Genomic DNA, 18,268 nt, shown 5'->3' on the forward strand with positions numbered 1-18,268 from the left:
AAATGGTGCATTTTCATCCACATCTGCAGCCAGAACTTTAACCAAAGTAATCTTGTACATTAAGGACAAACTGACAAGGAGACACCGATTTAAGATCTATTACTGAATTTATTGCATTAGATAATATTCCTACAGCAAATAAGATCAACAAACACAAATAGGTTTCACACTTTAAAATAGAGCCATTGTTCTATACTTAAATGTACAAGATTGGTGCCTTGCCTTGTTCCCATTCTGAGAAGCAAACCTTAAAACTGTATGTTTTGACAATATTTCCTCTGGCAAAGGTTCATGACAGTGAAATGGGTTAAAATAGAGTTATCATGGAAGTACAGCCGTCATCTTGTCACTTAGAGATAAATTCTAATTGAAATAAAGAGCACTAGCACTGCTTTAAGGCCAATGCCTTAAAGTCCCATGATCTCATTAAATGTGTGATATTTGACATTTGACACTGAATCCTGTTTATTTTGTATGTGTGACTCATATGAATGTGACGATAGATGTTTCCTCGAAAACAAGTGAAAAGTACGTAAAACAGCAAAGAAGAGAGAGACTTAAGTTTAAACTGATACATATTTATACTTTAATAACCTGCATCACTAAACACTGTAATTACTTCATCTGATATAGTCCAGGGTTGGACTTCTGTCAGCAGTTGGGGGTCTGTTTTGGGTTTTTTGTGGTTGATTTTGGTTTAGTGGTCTAACTCTTATTATTTTGCAAACACTAATTTAGTGGTCCAAGAACTCCACAGTTGCTGAACTTTGCAGCAGCATGGGATGTCCTTACCATATAATGCATATGTATTTGTGGAGGTGTCTGTGCAGCACAAGCACACATATCTGACGAATGTATAGACCTGCAAAATATTGCTTTGTTCTACAGTACTTTACACTGACTGCAAACCTCCACCAATATATTAGCAGTTGTTTGTTGTCTAATCTTAATGTAGAATATATTATAGTATGCACGGCTGCAGTATGACTACAGTATTTAATAAAGTCTTGCATCTGAAGTTATAAACTACACTTGCCACATTGCGGCAGGCCTACACTTATTAACACTTTCACTTATTAAAGTTTCAAATATTAATTTTCTGCAAAGCTTACCGGTTTCAGCTCTCTCTAGTCTAATCCGTGATTTTATTCAGCTACAGTGTGCAAAGCAATTACTGCAGATGAGACGCACTACGTCGAGCAAATACAAGTGGTTCTGGCAGGAATCTGTCGGGGGGTGAAAGGCTGAGGAATGCAGGAAGGCAGAGGAAGGGGGGGTGAAAACAAAACTCCAGTCCCAAGCACCAATGCAAGCACTAGTAAAGCTCTCAGTTTTAAGATGCTCTGATCGGAAGGGGAAAGGTAAAGCTCACAACAGCACTGATACAGGCACTTTATCACATATAATAGTGAGTTTTAGGAAGAGGAATACTAATAGGTGCAAAACAACTTACAGAGAAAGAAACACGTCACACAGGAGGAGGTCGAGCTAAAAAAAGAGCACTCACAGGCCACTCGGGGTTACAATCACCAAAGAGTACAGCTTGGCTCTTCATTAAAAACAGGCAGCTCTATAGCAATCATTAACAGTATATAGAGATTGAATGTACACACCAGTGGGTAACTGATATATTTTTTTTGGGGGGGGGGGAGGATTGGGGGCTAAGAAAGCTAAACTTTACTTCCACATTTCACAGTAAAAGCCAGAATAGCAATGAGGAGGTCTATGCAAAGGGTTAATGGTGCTGCCTGGAGAGCTGACCAGAAGGAATTCTGAGCAGCTCTCTATAATTTCCAAGCCAAGAAACAAACAGGTTTAAGATGCACCATTCACTTCTAAGATTATGGCGCCAGAGCACTGTTTGAATCCATCTGCCAATCACAAGTCATAAAGAGACTGCCAACAGAAACAGAAAGAATGCTGCATCTTCAGGAAATAATTCAGCAACTGAGAGACTCACAGTATTTACAGGACCATTTTGAAGCTTTGGTCACACAAACTAGATCTATATACATCCCACTGACAGTAGTCGGCAAAGAGAAAAAGGAAGCAAGGAAGGAAATAAGAAGGGACACAAAAGTCATGCTAGAGGAGGCTGAGCAGGACATTGATGGTGAAACAGCAGAAGAGGTAGATGCAGTAGGTAAACAGGAAGGGAGAATCTAAGGGGTTGTGTGCCACCTGGTGGCAGGTCCGGGAGAGAGTGCGGCGGAGGGTGCCTAGCTGGACTCCCACACCCACGGCCAGACGCCAGGGCGCAGCCGCCACAGCTAGATAGGAAAGTCGAGTACCTGAGGGTTGGAGGTCAGCCGAGGGGGCAGCTGCTGCCATCGCCCTTCCAGGGGCATCCACGGTCGTAGTAGGTATTTGGGGGGTCTGATTCTCCTGCAAATGACACAAATGATTTTAACATCAGCCCTGCTATCGGAGATATGAGAGCACTCTCAGAACATTTTTCCAGCCCTATCCTGATTTCCACCAGGATTTCTTCAAGTAAATAAAAATGGACCTTGGCTGTGACTGGAGCAGCAGAGGGAGCAGGCCTCTTCCTCTGAGCATACCCAGACAGGCGGTAACAGTAGTGGGGCTTGCAGTAAAATTTTCCTGTAGGAGACACACAGAGGATAAGCAAATACATTAAATGCACAAATAAACGCATTCGGCAAATTTCACCTCACGGAGTCTGTGGGCTGCATCTACTCTGTCGGAAAAAATCAATTCCTTTGTCTCAAGTGCATTCAGAAAAATCAGGAGGTTCTGTTCCCACAGCTGACCGTGAAAAAGCTACTGTCCCACTGAACAATCTGTTGCCTGTCCTTAAGCACAATAGACACCTCCCAGCATGGAAAAATATGGACTCATAAGACTGCACTGAGTCCGAGGTGGGGGTTACCGCAAAAATCTCTTACAGCTGTCTTTTACATATTTAAAACCAATAAATTTTGAAAAATTATGTGGCTGTAACTTCATTTTTTGAATCAGAAGATGGCTCTGCTGCATTCCTCGGCTCAAAAAAAAAAAAAAAAAAAAAAAACAGGCTGAGAGGCCATGGCGTGATCACACCACAGGAGGGCAGCAAACGTGCACACAGTCAAAATCGTTTCTAGATTGTATGTCTTCAAACGAAGAATCATCTTTGCAGCTTTACACTTTAGTCATTATATCGTACTCAAGATCATTTCAGTCTATTTCACCTTGTAGTTAATGAAATATAAGCACACGTGGGGCTGAAACCATTTGGAAAGCTTACCGTCCTCGACATCAAACGCATAAGAGGACAGTCGTAGAGTCGTGCCGCAGTAGTCGCACTTGAAACAGCTGCGATGGAAGAACTTCCCCTCGGCACTCAGCCTTTCCATCACGTACACGCGTTTTCGGCAGAAGAAACAAACATCACTGCCTCCGATGTTGACAGGGAATTCTTTCCTGAGCGAGCCCTGCAAGGGAAAAAAAGTACTGAATCAATCTTTATTTATAAATGAAGAGAAACGTTCAAACTGGTGCACAAGGAGAAAGTTATTGTTAAGCCAGACGCTCACATCAGGTCACTACAAATGTTTGAAGGATACAGATATTATTTACAAGCTAATGATTCCAAAATACAGCAATTCCAAAGTTATTCATTAGTGAGAGAGGGATGCTTGCAGGCGAGCAGCAGTCCAAATTACAGGGACTCGTTGGGAAAACACACTCTGCAGCTACGGGAGAGAAGGAAGTTCAAATGTGGTAAAAAGGAGCACAATGTGCAAAAAACACACTCTCTGGGAAGCGCTGCAGTGATCTGTGTAGCCACATGCCTTCTACTCTACAACCCGAGTGCTTACCAAATCCCTCTTTTCAGGTACATGTGTGGGCTTGGGAGACTGAAGCTGACTGGCTATCTGCTCGGTCAATGAGCTAACGCCCCCTGTGTACATCCTTACATACTGCTATCAACAGCAATGAGAGAAAGAAAGAAAAATAAGAGGACAGGTAGAGAAACATTAGAAATGATGGATGAAAAACAACGTGAAAAACAGAAGGAAGAGGTGTGTGTGCGACAAGTGCTCAAACACAGCAGACAAACAATGGTGTCTAACAGGGAATTTACACAAGACAAAGGAAGCGTTTGCACGCTGGACTGGTCGAGTGTTCAGACGTGTGTGAGGCTCCACCAAAAGCAGCAAACACAGTTCCTGAGAAAAACCTCAAAAGTTTCATGTTGGGTTTACTACCAAGAGCTGGATTTGGAAAAAGATCAACTATCACAGTGTTTAGACAACTCGCTTAAAGCAGTCATGCAGTTTTTATTCGCTTGCACACACAAAGTCACTCATGCTGCACCGTAAATATAAACGAGCTGCAATAATCTGTAAAAATCTGCAAAAATCTGCAAAGCTGCGTTGCTAATTCCCAAATTCAGCAAGTGTTTGGCATATGAGATCATCTTTGGGTCGAATTCTGAATTAATCTACACCAGGATTAGATTTCAATCTATGAAACCTCAAAGAGCTTTAAAAAGGGAAGAATCTAGGTCGACTGTAGCATGTGGCAAACCTAAGCCACGAAAACTATTACTGTGCACCGCTCTGCTAAATTGAAAGTTGGCTCGTCAACATGGGAATTACACTAGATGAGATTTTTGCTGCCAAGCTGCTCTTAAAATCCAAATCAGCTACTGAGTACAAATAAGCGTGGGAATTATAACAGAGTTCTGCTAAGATTACTTTAATATCTGTTCAGACACAGTGACGGATCACTCGCACTCACTAATCACAGCAAACGTGCTAAACAAATGAGTTTGCTCGCATTTCTAAACAAGCAGCCCGACTTTCAAGCAAACATCAGGTGAGATCACGTTAAGCGACTTGTGCTGGAAAGTGAGGTGCATCATCTTCCTGACAGGCCAAGTGCACGTTTAGTGTGTCAGCGCCACGACACGCCATTCCTTCCAGGCATAAAATGACTACCTGTCTCAAGGTGTCAGACGTGGTGGGGGGAGAATCAGGGGGACTCTGGGGGCTGGCCAGGCGCCACTGTTCCATAAAAAAGCGTGATGGCTTTTTCTTAGGCTCCAAAGAGGGAGAGAGGAGAGTTATTAGAAGTTCAAGTAAATCTAAAGAAGAATACTAATGTATTCAACTGAGAAGATATTATGATTTACTACTTATTCTGTAATATCCTGCTGTAACAACAGCCTCTCTTTCCTCTAGAGTCAGTTAAAGACTTAGGTGAGACAAAGTTGACCCAAAAAAAGTGCTTTTGTTAAAAATGTACAAATATTTAAACCTGTAATCATCCATCTGTGTCGATAGTTCGAGTCACCTGTTGTTTGACTGGCTTGCCCTCAAATTGTAAAGCAAGTTGATCAGCCCTCTCCTGAATACTAAGCACACACAAGGGCATTTGGCCATCAGAGTCCAGAGGCTTTGCTGGCTTCTGCAGAGAAATCACCAAAGGGACGTATGGTGAGGAAAACGTTGCTAAATATGAAATCTCCTTTTCATTGTGGTAAAAGCCATAGACTGCTGTCATTGTTCTCAGATTCAGGCTGACAAGCCTTTAATTTATGCAGTGAGTAAATAAACAATGAAAGCAATTTCCTTTAGTTAGCGAGTGTATTCAGCACAAAAACAACAGATATGAGATACTTAAGCATCGATTGGCAACAATCAAGTGAGCCTTTAATTCCTGTTAGTAGGGCTGCCACGATTAGTCGACTATCAGAATCGTCGACGACTAATTTAATAGTCGACGCGTCGTTTGAAGCTTTGTAAGATCACAAAGGACGCAGGAATAAGTAGCAGGATTTAAGAGTGTAATAATGGACTGAAACAGAAGATGGCAGCACTGCATGTACAAGGAACCAGCTGCCGTTAAACCCCAAAGAAGAAGAAGAAGCTGTATCCCAGAATTCATAGCGCAGCCCAGCTCAGTTTCCAACAATGGTGGCAGCTAGTTAGTTTTAATATTACTCTTATTATTCTTTCTGGGTCACAAAATAAACGTTTAACATATTTTCAGGCGGGAATGTAGCTGTGTAAACCTCAAATATCGGCTCAGTTTATCAAGACACCACATATTTTCAAAAGCGCTCCGAAGTTTTCGGAGACGTCTGTTACCCACTAGCTCGATAGCTAGCAGGGGGCTAGGGTCACTAGAGCCATGAGAACACCGGACTCCTGGCAAATCGTTTTCAAACCCACCGTGTTTCGCTACTCAGGTTAAACATGATATATAAGTCACTTAGATAACTTAAAAATGTTATTGTTTGGCTTTTTTTAGTATTTTATTTGTTCCTGAGTAAATCGGTTTGGCTGAGATTAAAGTTATAGTTTTCACACAGCTGAATAAACGTCAAGCAGACAGCTGATTATCAGAAGTATGAGATGCTGGAGAATTTACTCCGGTGTCCTGTTATATTTTAGATAGCAAGGAGTTTATTAAACTTCACCGAAACAATCTGCAAATGTCATTAAAATTTAACAAATTCTCATCTTGTCTTTATTTTTAGTTAGCACATACCTTAAACACTTAAAGCTGTAAGCTAATGATAGTTATATAAGAGCAGATGCTGCTGGTGCAATAAGCTGTACGTTTTATGTCCAATGGATGATGATCTGATTAGTCGACTAATCGCAAAAATAATCGGTGACTAGTCGACTATCAAAATAATCGTTTGTGGCAGCCCTACCTGTTAGTAGCAAAAATCTTTCTATGAGTGGTAAGTTTCCTGACATGCCACAGGTTGAGTCTCAGTCCACAGCATCCAAGAAATAAAAAATAAAAAAGAACCTTTCTGGCAGAGTCAAGAGAGGAGAGTGGTGAACCAGGAGCCCCAGTCAGGCCTCGGGACATGTACCACTGCTCTAAAAAGAAACGGGACGGCTTTTTCTTAGGCTTCGGGGAGGGAGAGGGAAGGGGTGACAATTAGCCTCCAATACCATTAGCGTGCTTTCTTGGATGTAGGCTACAAAATGAGGCAAATAAAACACTTAGAAACCGCAATTTTCATGTACAGTGTTCACCTTTGGTGGTTTATCGGGTTTGCCTTTAAACCTGGAGATTAAGCGCTCAGCCCTCTCCTGTATACCAGGTATGCGAATGGGTCCTGGGTCAGTTGGGTGCAGTGGCATCCACTCCTGTCAAGGGAGCTCAGTTGAGACTCGATTTCTTTTGGTGGAGCTAATGAGCGACTTGTTTAATATGTTGACATTTTTTCTTTAAAACAGCTTATTACAGATACTCGAGCCATAATCTGAGTAACCACTGAAACAGAAGCGGCAGAGGCAAGACGACTATGAATGCAGTCGGTCATTTACCCCGTGTGCCAGAGGCCTCTCATAGTATTCAAGTTCCTCTTCTTCCAGACTTTTACATTCATGCTTGAAGACAGAAATGAGCAGACACACACACAGTGTATTAACACTTCAGTTGGCACCGAGCGCACAGAGATGAGCATAAAACACAGTTGCTGACTATCATTTAAAGAACAGCTTGTAATGCAGGAACCCTGACAGTGCTTGACAATAAATCAAAATGAGCCCAGGTCTCCTGAGGCTATATGTTTACAAGCCATCACACCCCAACAACATATACCAGTCAGCATGAAAACAAGCTACTACTCTGATAATAACAGACACCACCCACTCACAAGGGAAGTAAACAAGACTGAAGCCCTCCTGGGGAAACACGGCATTTTGTTTTCATCTATGCTACACACTGCAGAGGCCAAATCAGGGGTTTGGGACACATAATTAGAGCAGGAGAGTAAGGGGATACTAAATGGGTCGGCCATGGATTTGTGGCCGAAGACAGAAAGACACAAACAGACACAGATGGCAGACTGCGTGTCACCTCTGAGTGGAGAGAGAGCGAGGAAGTGGAGGAGGAAGAAGGGAGCAGAATGGTTTTCTTTGGGCAGCTCCGAGAGCCCGAGCTGTACAGCTGGTCTGCGCCACTTCTGGCCTTGAGAGATGAGGGGCAGGAGCAGCAGATGATGATGAAGAAAAAAAATAATAGGTGAGCTATTGCTAAACGTGAATATGGTTGAACTTCAACTTATCACATCTCACACTGCATTGAGATATCATAGTGCTTTACAAAACCTGTAAGAATAAAAAGGTTACATTTGTAGCAGCTTATACATATGACTGAGAAGTAGTTAATAGAATTAGTGTAGTTTCACTTCCTTTTTGTTAGGCTTAGTCACACAACAACCATATCAAAGCCTGGCGCACGCACACACACAATCTGCATAAGGCAAAAAGCCTAAAAACCCCTAAAAAAAAGGAAAGACAGTTGAAATATGCTCCAGTGGTTTTATAATTAACCTCAAAATAAAGTTTAGCATGGAAAAATTCTCCAATATTGACAATTAAAACGTCAAACCGCGTAGCATATAAGAGCGACTTTCTGAGACATTTCCATTCCAAACACTCTCCGTAGAGAAGTACTTGGGATTATCAAGCTTATTTACAGTCTTTCCAATCGACTTTCAACTAATTTACTCAGCAGCTGGGGACTTACTGTGTACTGAGAGGGAATTTTAAAACAGCAGTGAATTAATTCTCTTTAAACAGGAGAATTTGAGGCCTTAAATCAGTGCTTGTGATGTGAATGTGTAATCTAGTGAAGAGACAAGAAAAGGCAACTTCAGCAGGTGTCAGCAAGGGGAAACTGATTCTGGCAGTTAATGGTGCTCTGTCGACCTGAGTTAGGCCAGCCAACTATACTCAGCGGCCACTTTGTTAATGAGAATCAGCTACACATATGGCGACAACCCAAAGCATTTATGCATGTAGACGTGGTCCAGACTACCTGCTGAAGTTCAAAATGAGGATCTGAATGCAGAAGAAAAGGGTTTTGAAAGTGGCATGGGTGTTGGTGCCAGACAGGCTGGTCTGAGTATTTCAGAAACTGCTGATCTACTGGGATTTTCCCTCACAACCATCTCTAAGGTTTACAGAGAACGGGATGGAAAAAGAGGAACCATCCAGTAATCAGCGGGACGGGTGAAAATGCTTTGTCAGAGGAGAACGTCCAGACTGCTTGGTAGGGCAGGGCCATATCGGTATAATGTTAGGCAATGACAAGACTATGAAATATCGCGATAGAATATGGGTAAAACACGCATGCGCAGTGCCTTTGTTTTCATACGCACATGGCGGAAAAAGCTTGGCGGCGACGCAGAATGAGAAGAGCGAAAGTGGATCGTTGAATGAAACGGATGAACTAGAACTGGTTTGTAAAAATGCTGCAACTTCAGTGGTGTGGAACTGGTTTAGCTTTCGTCCGTCAGATATACACCTAATCACATTTTTTGGTAGCGCATGCTAGCGGGCCGTCGTTATTACCGTGTTTTTCGGAAAATACGGCACACTTAAAATCAATCCTTTGATTTTCTGAAAAATGGACCGTGCAGCTTATAATCCGGTGTGCGTTATGTATGAATTCTGGTTGCGTTTACTGACCTCGAATGGATTTTATGTACACGGCGCACGAAAATCTGTCAAAAATGTTGTAGCACGACTTTGCTAAGCTACGAAGCCGCTACTCTTGATGGATTGTCGGAGCATTACAGCTGTCGTAGTCAGGAGCCTCGCGGAGTGATACGTACTGTGCTTCAACATAATGTTACCGTATTGTGTGTGTATAACCTCTTTTTAAGTTTTGTGGATATTATACATGGTTATGCTGAGGATATGTCGGCCAGTTTCCACTGGAAACGCCTTTTGGTTAAACTGTCAGCGAGGAATTTGCATCCACACTGTTAAATAGTTATATAGCTTTAATGCACATAAAAAACAGCTGCTTGTTTAAGTGAAAATACATTATTAGTGCAAAAAAAACCATCAAAGTTGTGGAGTTGTAAAGTACTTTGTCTCGCGTCAATTATATCGTCAGTTAGATCGTTATCGCAAATTTTCAAATACATATCGTGATAAATATTTTTGCCCTGCCCTGCTGCTGGGAGCAGAAACTCAAATACCCAGTGATTACACACAAGGTATGAAAAATGAACCACACACTGAACCTTGGAGCAAATGGGCCAGCACATCGAGTGCTGCTCCTGTCAGCTAGGAACAGGACATTTTGCACTGACTCGCCAAGCTTGGACAATAGAAGAGCAGAAAAATGTTGCCTGGTCTGATGAGTTGTGACATTCAGGTGGTAGGGTCATAATTTGACTTCAACATAATGAAGGTACAGCCTTCTATTAACGGTTCAGGCTGGTGATGGTATATAGACATGGGGGATATTTTTTGGTTCCTTTAGTACCGACTGAACATTGTTTAAAAATGTACCTGAGTATGGTTGCTGACCACGGACACCCTTTATGCCCACAGTGCCCCATATTATCATGCTGGCTCCTTCCAGCATGAACGGAGATCTCAAACTGGCTTCTTGGATATGACAATGAGTTCATAGTCCTTGCATGGCCTCCAGTCACCAGATCTCAATAGATGGGCACCATCGGGATGTGGTGGGACGGGTGTGTCACATCATAGGTGCGAAATCTGCAGCAACTGTGTGACGCTATCGTGTCAACATTGACCAAAATCTCTAAAGAATGTTCCAGCACTGTGTTGAACCTGCCATGAAGAATGAAGGCTAGAGAGAGTCCAGCCAATCACTGACGAGGTGTAAAAAGAAGAACAGTACTAAAAAGGAACAAGCGGAAAGACTGACGTCGTGGGTGTTTTTAACGGTTATATTTTATATGCTATTATTTATAAACATTGGTTTTCATTAATGTTAACTTGCGTATTTATAGAGACACGTTATATTTTTGAAGCACACTTTTTTTAATTGAAAGTAAACTTCACTATTTATTTTAGTACATAAACCGTCTTCTTTATTCATAGTTAGAGTGCAGAGCTGCCTCCATATCCAGCTGCATTTCTCCATCTGTGACACCAAGAATACTAAAAACTTGTCTGTAAAATATTTTTTCTTTACAAATAATTTGCTTTTTATAACAAAAGTCATTCACTCCTTTTCTTTTTTGCAGTTGCACTTGTGCAGGTTTAAGTCTTAGTCACACAGGACGACCGTGTTTCTGTGGCCTTTGTATGCAGTTGTCTCGATGCATGCTCAATCATCCAGGTAAGTAAATCCCAAAAGGTTGATCCTGTTCATCTGGATGTCCAGATGAACAGGATCAACCTTTTGGCCTTTGTATGCAGTTGTGCAGAAATAAACTACCAAACAAAACACAAATATAAATATAGATGTTTTTTAAGAACGTGAAATAACTGGGAAGGTTTTGTTGTGATTAAACAAAAACTTTTTTTGAAACGAAAACAATTTTATTGTAAAACAGTCATGTGATGCTTGGTGAGGCTACAGTCTCTTCCACTTGCTTCTAGACCAAAACACCAATGTATTTAAGAAGGGGAGGCTACATAACTAAATAACTAACCATAGCTAGCTAGCTAACCATACCTGTTCCCCTCTGCTGGGCAACGTCTGACACTTGATCATCTCTTTGTACCGAATGCTCAGCTTCTCCTGCTGCTGTGTGCGTCTCTGAACCAAGACAGGAGAAGCAAGGATGACTGTGACTCTGCTTCTAATTCCATCTCTCTTGGACACAAACAAACACGCACGCACAAGAAACCGTGCAGCTATCTGACTGGAAAGTTAAACAGTCAAACAGTTTTGCACACAAGCTACTGTGTTAGTTTCTCCAAATCTCACACAACAGATCTCAAGTCTGCCCACTACAAAGTGGGCTCAGGGTCCGACAGCTCAACACAAAGTGGCTTTCCCCACTATGAAACACCACGGGGATATATGGTTAGTCTAGCTGTTAGTCTCTACAAGGCTAATGTTTACCTTTCTCCATGCTGGGACAGGTGCCAGACGCACTGGCTCTTTCACAGGGGGTGGGGAAGGGGGCAAAAGACGGTCCAGATTGGGCAGCGAGTCCCCCTTTGTAGTCAGTTAAAGATGAGTGACAGCGAGCATGGCCAATTAAAGGGCCAGAATAACCATGCAAGGCATCGTGAAATGGTCCATAATGAGGGTGGAAACCAAGGAGAGAGCAACAGAAAGAAGGAAGTGAATCATGTATGAGTGGAGACGCAGCAGTAGGAAAATATGTCTTCAGAAAAGATAAGGAAATGACAAGACAGCATAAGTGCATCATGTGGGGTGAACTCTATATTTATAGAGACAATGCACAGTAAATGTCATGCAGAATGTAAATAAAAGAACGTTTTTAACCTAAAAAAAAAAAAAAAAAGCATCACTCTTATAAGACTTTTAGGACCTTATCTGCAATCTTCATAGATTTCAGCGGCACACAAACCAGAAGAAGTTTTCCCAAAACAATTACAAAACGTCTCTCTTCTCTCCGCCAGCACTATTGTCTACTGTTTCAAAAGCTCACTTCTCCCTCCCACTGCTCTGTTGGTCATCAGTGGCAAGAAATCCAGACCACTGCGAACCAGTTCACCCAAGCCCTCCGAGCCCAGTCAGCACTGTGAGTCCACCCACATGTCCCAGGAACAATACAGAGCCTGACCAACATAAGCATGCGGGGCTCATTAAAACAGTGACCTACAGGTCATGACATGAAGCATGATATTCACATGTTCATCACAATGCTGATTTAAGAAAACAAACACAGTCAGTGTGCAAATATAACCGCAGCTCCTAGAACATCCAGTAGGCCTCTGCATCTTTTCCCTGTGGCTTCATCCTGATTTCCACCAGCTGTAAAACCACAAAATGAGACGACCAGTTTCTTCCATACCTGTCGTTTGAGTCCTGTAGGCTGAGTGGGAGCATTCTCCTCAAACTTAGCAAGCAGCTGGGTGGCCATGACCTTCACTTTGTTGTTGTTCCCCACAGCAGCAGAATCCATTTTTCTCTCCGACAGGATCGCAGGAACAGATGGCCTGTCGTCACGATTGGTCCTCGATACCTCGTCCTGTGAGAAAGTAGTCGGGGGAGAAAAAACACAACAAAACAGCTAAACTTTTTTGGCAATCACTGCCAGTCTAGTGGGATTAATTAGTTGGTTCTGGTTGGCTAGACTGCTCAAGCACTAATCACAAGATCAACATCTGAGACGCTCTGCTGTCAGAAATACTCACATCTTCAGACTGGCTGGTTTTCCTTCTCTTCCCGTCTAAATCCTTCTCTTTTTTGTCCTGTTGAAGAAAAGTCATGTGCTATTTTCCCCCTCAGCAAAAAAAAAAGTTAAATAAATAAATGATGAAATGCTGATTTTGTTGCTTTAGGAAGAAGTGAGATATACTGGCATGTTTCAGACACTGACCTTGGGGTTTCGTTTTCTGGAGATTGCTATGCTCTGACCCAGCTTGCTAAGGAAAGATATGGGAGACTTTGTGCTCGATATCAACGCAGCCTTCTCTTCTGGACTCAGATTTTGGTTATCTGAACAGATATCCGTGAAATAAGAACATTAACAGAAAATAGCAATTTAAAGTTCTTTCAAGATTATACTTTTTTTTGAGTAAATGACCCTTCTGATCAGAGATCGTCACGATGTCTCTCAAAAGAAAATTACAGAATAAAAACTCCCACTGTAGCACCATCTCTCACCTCCAGGTGGCACTGTGTCCTTAAACATCTCATAGAACTGACTGAGGTACATGACCATAGAGAGTTTGTCTGGCTCCACCACAGAGGACATCTCCTTGCCCGTCATGCATGGTGAGATGCCAAATTCCCTTTCTGCCACGTCAAAAGCTAACTGGTTGTTCTTCTCCTGGTCTCGTTCATCCAGGGAATCAAAGTCACTGAGAACAGAGAAGAGAGACCACAGACAGTGAGAGGCAAGTAGTGATGCCAAGCATCTCAAATGCAAACTAAGGGAATGGGGCTGATAGGTGCTTGAACTACAAACGTATATTACATATCAAAAATATAAGAACTTGATCCTTGTGGTCTCTGTCAGTGCTCCCCAGGGTGGCTGTGGCTACAATGTAGCTTGCCATCACCAGTGTGTGAATGTGTGTGTGAATGGGTGGATGACTGGATATGTAAAGCGCTTTGGGGTCCTTAGGGACTAGTAAAAGCGCTATATAAATACAGGCCATTTACCATATAAATTACACTTGAAAAGGTCCAATTAAACCACGACTAGCGTGTGCTCTTAGAGTTTCATTCAAAAAAAAAAAAAAAAAAGATATTGCAATAATTTATTTTTTAAACCCAAAAACAGGTCACATTTTCGCTGTTCTAAATCAACTGTTGAGTAAAAGTATCTGGTTTTAATGCCACTAAACTGTCCGTTGTTTTCTTGAGCTAGCTGAAAACTGTTAGTGGCAAACAACAATGCAAGAACAGTAAGAGTAAACCAAATCAAAACAATAAGGCTGTGGGCTGTAAAACAAAAATCAATGAGCTTCGCAACATTCGTAAATTGTTCACAGACTTTATAGCAGCTTTAAGAAAAAATGACTTAACCTTATGCACAATCTAGATTGATAACACGTTTAAGTAGAGTTGTATGGACTGATGTGCCCCCAGTGTGCATGTTTGTTTGGTTTAAGAGTATAAATCTATCAAGTATCCCACAGTTAGTGATGAATCAGCAACATTTAAGAGAAAAACTGTCCCGCAGCTTTAGTTGTACTGGAAATAAACCACAAACACTAATGATGAAGCACTCGTGTAAAGCAGGTGGACAGTATTACCGTAAATGTCCTCATTACCGCAGCTGAAGATACCATTAACATGGCACATCAATACATCTCAGCTGCAAACAGCATCCATTTAAATGCATTACAACATCACAACAAGCGCTGAGTGGGACCTCCATTATTTATCTTAACCATCATTTACACAAACACACATGACGGCAGTTTTCCAAAGGTTCCTTCACTCATCCTTCTGGCTCATCAGTAGCAGCAAAGAACAACTGCTACCCTACTTTGTAAAGGTCGGGCAGGAGAAACGCTCTAATAGCTTATAATGTTAATTGCCGTGTAGTCTCCAGAGGATAGCAAACCACATTAGGCATTGTGGATGGAGATTGCGTTATTTATATTGTATGCGAGGGTGAGCAGAGCGTTCATGTATGCTTGTGTGTGGGAGAAGAGAGGGGGAAATGAGGACATCTCAGCCCTAGGAGACCCATGGGGGTATTTTAACTGGTGGCTGTCACCTCATTTACAATGATATACAAGGTCCCAACCAGGCAGTAAACATCATTTGCAACCAGCAAACACATAAACACGGCAGACCAGTCATTCTGAAACAAAGCAGTTTCAGTCCTTTCTTTTAAACCACAATGGGATATACTTGGCAAGGTTTGTACAAGTTCACAAACTGGGGGAGGAAAACAAACAAAAAACCTTTCCATCTATGAAATGTCAATCTCCGCGTTCTAGATGCATTTTCTTTAGATACTCACATAAGATCAGGCCTGTATCTGTGAATTAGGGCACAAAGGGCCAGGCCGCTCTTCCAAGACATGGTGAGGTCTGTCACATTAACATTCCTGTAGCCCTCTGTTTGCCTCTGGCACCAGTTGAGCAGCTTACTGGACCGAGCTATGGATTCTGATGTATGGGAAAGAAGACAAAATTAAATGCTTGGTGTGAAATCTGCAGGTGGAACAGCATCTGAAGTAAGCAGGGAAGGAAACACAAACTGTTTCTGGGCAGCGTTACATGTCTCTTGCTGAGCAATCTCATAGCCTTGGGTCAGGCAAGGCTGAGCAGCAATGGGGCCCCATCATTCATGCTAGAATCAGTGTTTAAATAAGCCCATGGAGAAATATTACAAACCATGAAATGTAAAGATTTTACTGATGTAAGAAGCAAAGGATGCAAATGGGAGGTTAGGAAAGGATGCAGAACTCACATGAAAACTTTAAACAGCTACAAGAGGCTTTAAATGCTCGATATAGCCATGGATCTTGAGTGAGTGGATCAATAACCGAGTTAGTATACGCAAAGGAAATATCATGGAGTCTCTCCAAAAGGTTTCATCACTCCAGTATCCACGCCATTCATAAATATACAGAAAAACTCATCAAATTTGTTAAAACTTTTAAAGGTCCCTGAAAAGCAACGCCATGCATTCGGGCTTTGTGTTACCTTGCAACTGCTTGTCAAGCAGGCAGTTGTCTAGAGTGAAAATAGTTCAGTATTACATTTCAGCAACAGTGACGGCAGCAACTCCTACACTGATTAACCAGCCTATGCCATATCATCTACAAGCAGAAAAGACACAAACCATTCCTGGCCAACTTGGGGGTTGATGAGTTGATCACGTTCTCGATTTCGATGCGAACTTCCCTGCACTCCCCCGTGTCAAACAGGTGCCGCACCTGCAACGTCAAGATGATCATTTCTCGCATGAAAAAGCGTATTTGCATAATAGCATCAAACACAACCTGGTTTAAGCTAATAATGAAATCTTAAAAAGAGGCACTGTGGCTTGTTAGTGCTCATACTCACTTGGCTAGGTTTGAGGAAGTTGAGGCTAATGTTGGGGTAACGAGTCGTAGGATCCACACTGTACTGACTGAAGTTCTTACTGACATTTTCTGGTGTGGTCTGAGGCAGAAGGCGGTATATGCTCTCCCTAAAAAACAAAAGCATCCCCATTGGGCGACCTTAACTGAGTGAATATGTAACAAAAAAGCAGCAGTGTAATATGATAATGCAGTAGCAAATCGCGATCACATTGCTCTCAGCGTCACAACAGAACATTACGGGCACATTCCAGTCAGTCCTTACTACAAACTCTTATCCTATTAGTACTAACAGAGGTGGGACTGATGCTTGAAATCTCACATTTCCTAGTAAAGCACTTTGAGATAAAAGGGTGTCCCTGAAGAGAAAGCACATCGAAGAGTGTGGCTGCAGATATGTATGAGCACAAGAACAGAACAGGTCTTGGCGTGCATGCATTAATGTTTCCACGCTCTCACCTCTCAGCCAGCACCTCAAGAGGGGTTTTTCCTTGGGCCCAGCTCTTCACCATCCAGCCCGAGTCCATGGCTGCCAGGAAACCTCGGGCTATGCCAGTCCCCATGGGCCAGAAGGGCTGGAGACAAAGTAAGCACATTCAATACCCAAATATGGTCAAATATGCAAACTATAATAAATATCAGAGATAGAAACGAGCTTTAAATCAACACCTTAATCTTAAGAATTTTAAAACAGTCTCTTGAAAATCTTTAAAGGGGACAAATGCTTTTGATATGTTGCATTACTGCTTATATGAAGTGTGTCCAAAGTTTCAAACAATGAGATCAGCACAATCCGAGTAAGGAAAACGCTCAGATTCAGACAGTACAAAGCTTCGTTTCCAAACAATTATTTCTACTCTTGTGCTTTCCTAAGCAGATTTCTTTATGTCGTAGCCACAATGATGATTGAGTTTCACTGAAATGATCATGTGGCTTCTGCAAACATACCCTGGTACTTTTACCAGGGTATGTTTGCAGAAGCCACACGAGGGGCAGCCAATCGGAACAAAATACACTTTGGGAGTTTTTTTTCAGAGAAGGAAAAACTAAAACAACTACAGACTTACATGAAGGGCCAGTACGACATTTTTACACAGTCAATTTTTCAGTTATTCTAGTGAAGTCCCAACGCAAGAAAAGGAAGAGTCGATCACAAGTCATCGTCATTCCTCTCACCTCTAACAGGCTGTCGCCAACAAGCGCCACTAGCAGCTTGTGCCCATTGCGTTGGCGCACCATGGCGGCATTTTCTGAAGCATACATGCAGGTGAAGTCAAACATTGCTACATCAGGCTGGCCGTAATGGTTGATGGCAAAGTCCAGTGTGGGCAGCTGGTGGTTGGTTGAAAAATCTGCAGCTTCACGTGCATAAGACAGCAAGGCAGCCTGGTCTACGTTGGCTCTGGAGAGCAAAAGCTCGGTGTCTGCATAGTCCTGCAGGAGAAGCAGGTGAGATAAGAAGCGGCCTTAACATGAAAAATTCATAAGAAATAAATAAAAGGAAACGATTTCCCCAATTGTAAGTTAAGATTTAAGATTTTTGAGCTTTAAGAACTTCATATGCCCGGCCATCTGCTGCAACCCAACCAGTCACAGCAGATGGCCCCGCCCCTCCCTGAGCCTGGTTCTGCCGGAGGTTTCTTCCTGTTAAAAGGGAGTTTTTCCTTCCCACTGTCGCCAACGTCCTTGCTCATAGGGGGTCATATGATTGTTGGGTTTTTCTCTGTATGTATTATAGTAGGGTCTAAGATTGAATTGAATATGATACAATATGAATTATACAACCCCTTTACCACATAGAGCCCAGAGGATTTGCACTGGTATGAA

At 42.2% G+C, this 18,268-nt stretch overlaps 1 protein-coding gene across 31 annotated transcripts in view; it reads right to left on the reverse strand.

The window, feature by feature from the left end:
* mical3a (microtubule associated monooxygenase, calponin and LIM domain containing 3a) overlaps positions 1-18,268 on the reverse strand; it is an 81,870-nt gene that overhangs the window by 21,909 nt on the left and 41,693 nt on the right. For 18 of the 31 annotated variants that reach the window (XM_085281576.1, XM_085281595.1, XM_085281594.1 and 15 more), the window contains 22 exons: positions 17,618-17,875; positions 16,901-17,016; positions 16,425-16,551; positions 16,201-16,294; positions 16,062-16,091; positions 15,374-15,521; positions 13,558-13,754; positions 13,271-13,389; positions 13,086-13,142; positions 12,743-12,919; positions 11,821-11,916; positions 11,428-11,511; positions 7,837-7,947; positions 7,302-7,364; positions 7,008-7,121; positions 6,775-6,879; positions 5,305-5,418; positions 4,950-5,051; positions 3,825-3,929; positions 3,251-3,437; positions 2,510-2,604; positions 2,292-2,385 (listed from right to left, as the gene is read on the reverse strand). In XM_085281576.1, coding sequence (XP_085137702.1) covers positions 2,292-2,385; positions 2,510-2,604; positions 3,251-3,437; positions 3,825-3,929; positions 4,950-5,051; positions 5,305-5,418; positions 6,775-6,879; positions 7,008-7,121; positions 7,302-7,364; positions 7,837-7,947; positions 11,428-11,511; positions 11,821-11,916; positions 12,743-12,919; positions 13,086-13,142; positions 13,271-13,389; positions 13,558-13,754; positions 15,374-15,521; positions 16,062-16,091; positions 16,201-16,294; positions 16,425-16,551; positions 16,901-17,016; positions 17,618-17,875 — 2,593 coding nt within the window. The remainder of the gene's footprint in view (positions 1-2,291; positions 2,386-2,509; positions 2,605-3,250; positions 3,438-3,824; positions 3,930-4,949; positions 5,052-5,304; positions 5,419-6,774; positions 6,880-7,007; positions 7,122-7,301; positions 7,365-7,836; positions 7,948-11,427; positions 11,512-11,820; positions 11,917-12,742; positions 12,920-13,085; positions 13,143-13,270; positions 13,390-13,557; positions 13,755-15,373; positions 15,522-16,061; positions 16,092-16,200; positions 16,295-16,424; positions 16,552-16,900; positions 17,017-17,617; positions 17,876-18,268) is intronic. The other 13 variants (XM_085281601.1, XM_085281602.1, XM_085281603.1 and 10 more) reach the window with 10 other exon arrangements.

The sequence above is a fragment of the Mchenga conophoros genome, linkage group LG7 (genome assembly GCF_057382185.1).
Source record: "Mchenga conophoros isolate Kocher_MC1m ecotype Shallow Benthic linkage group LG7, M_conophoros_male_GT1.1, whole genome shotgun sequence".
Lineage (NCBI taxonomy): Eukaryota > Metazoa > Chordata > Actinopteri > Cichliformes > Cichlidae > Mchenga > Mchenga conophoros.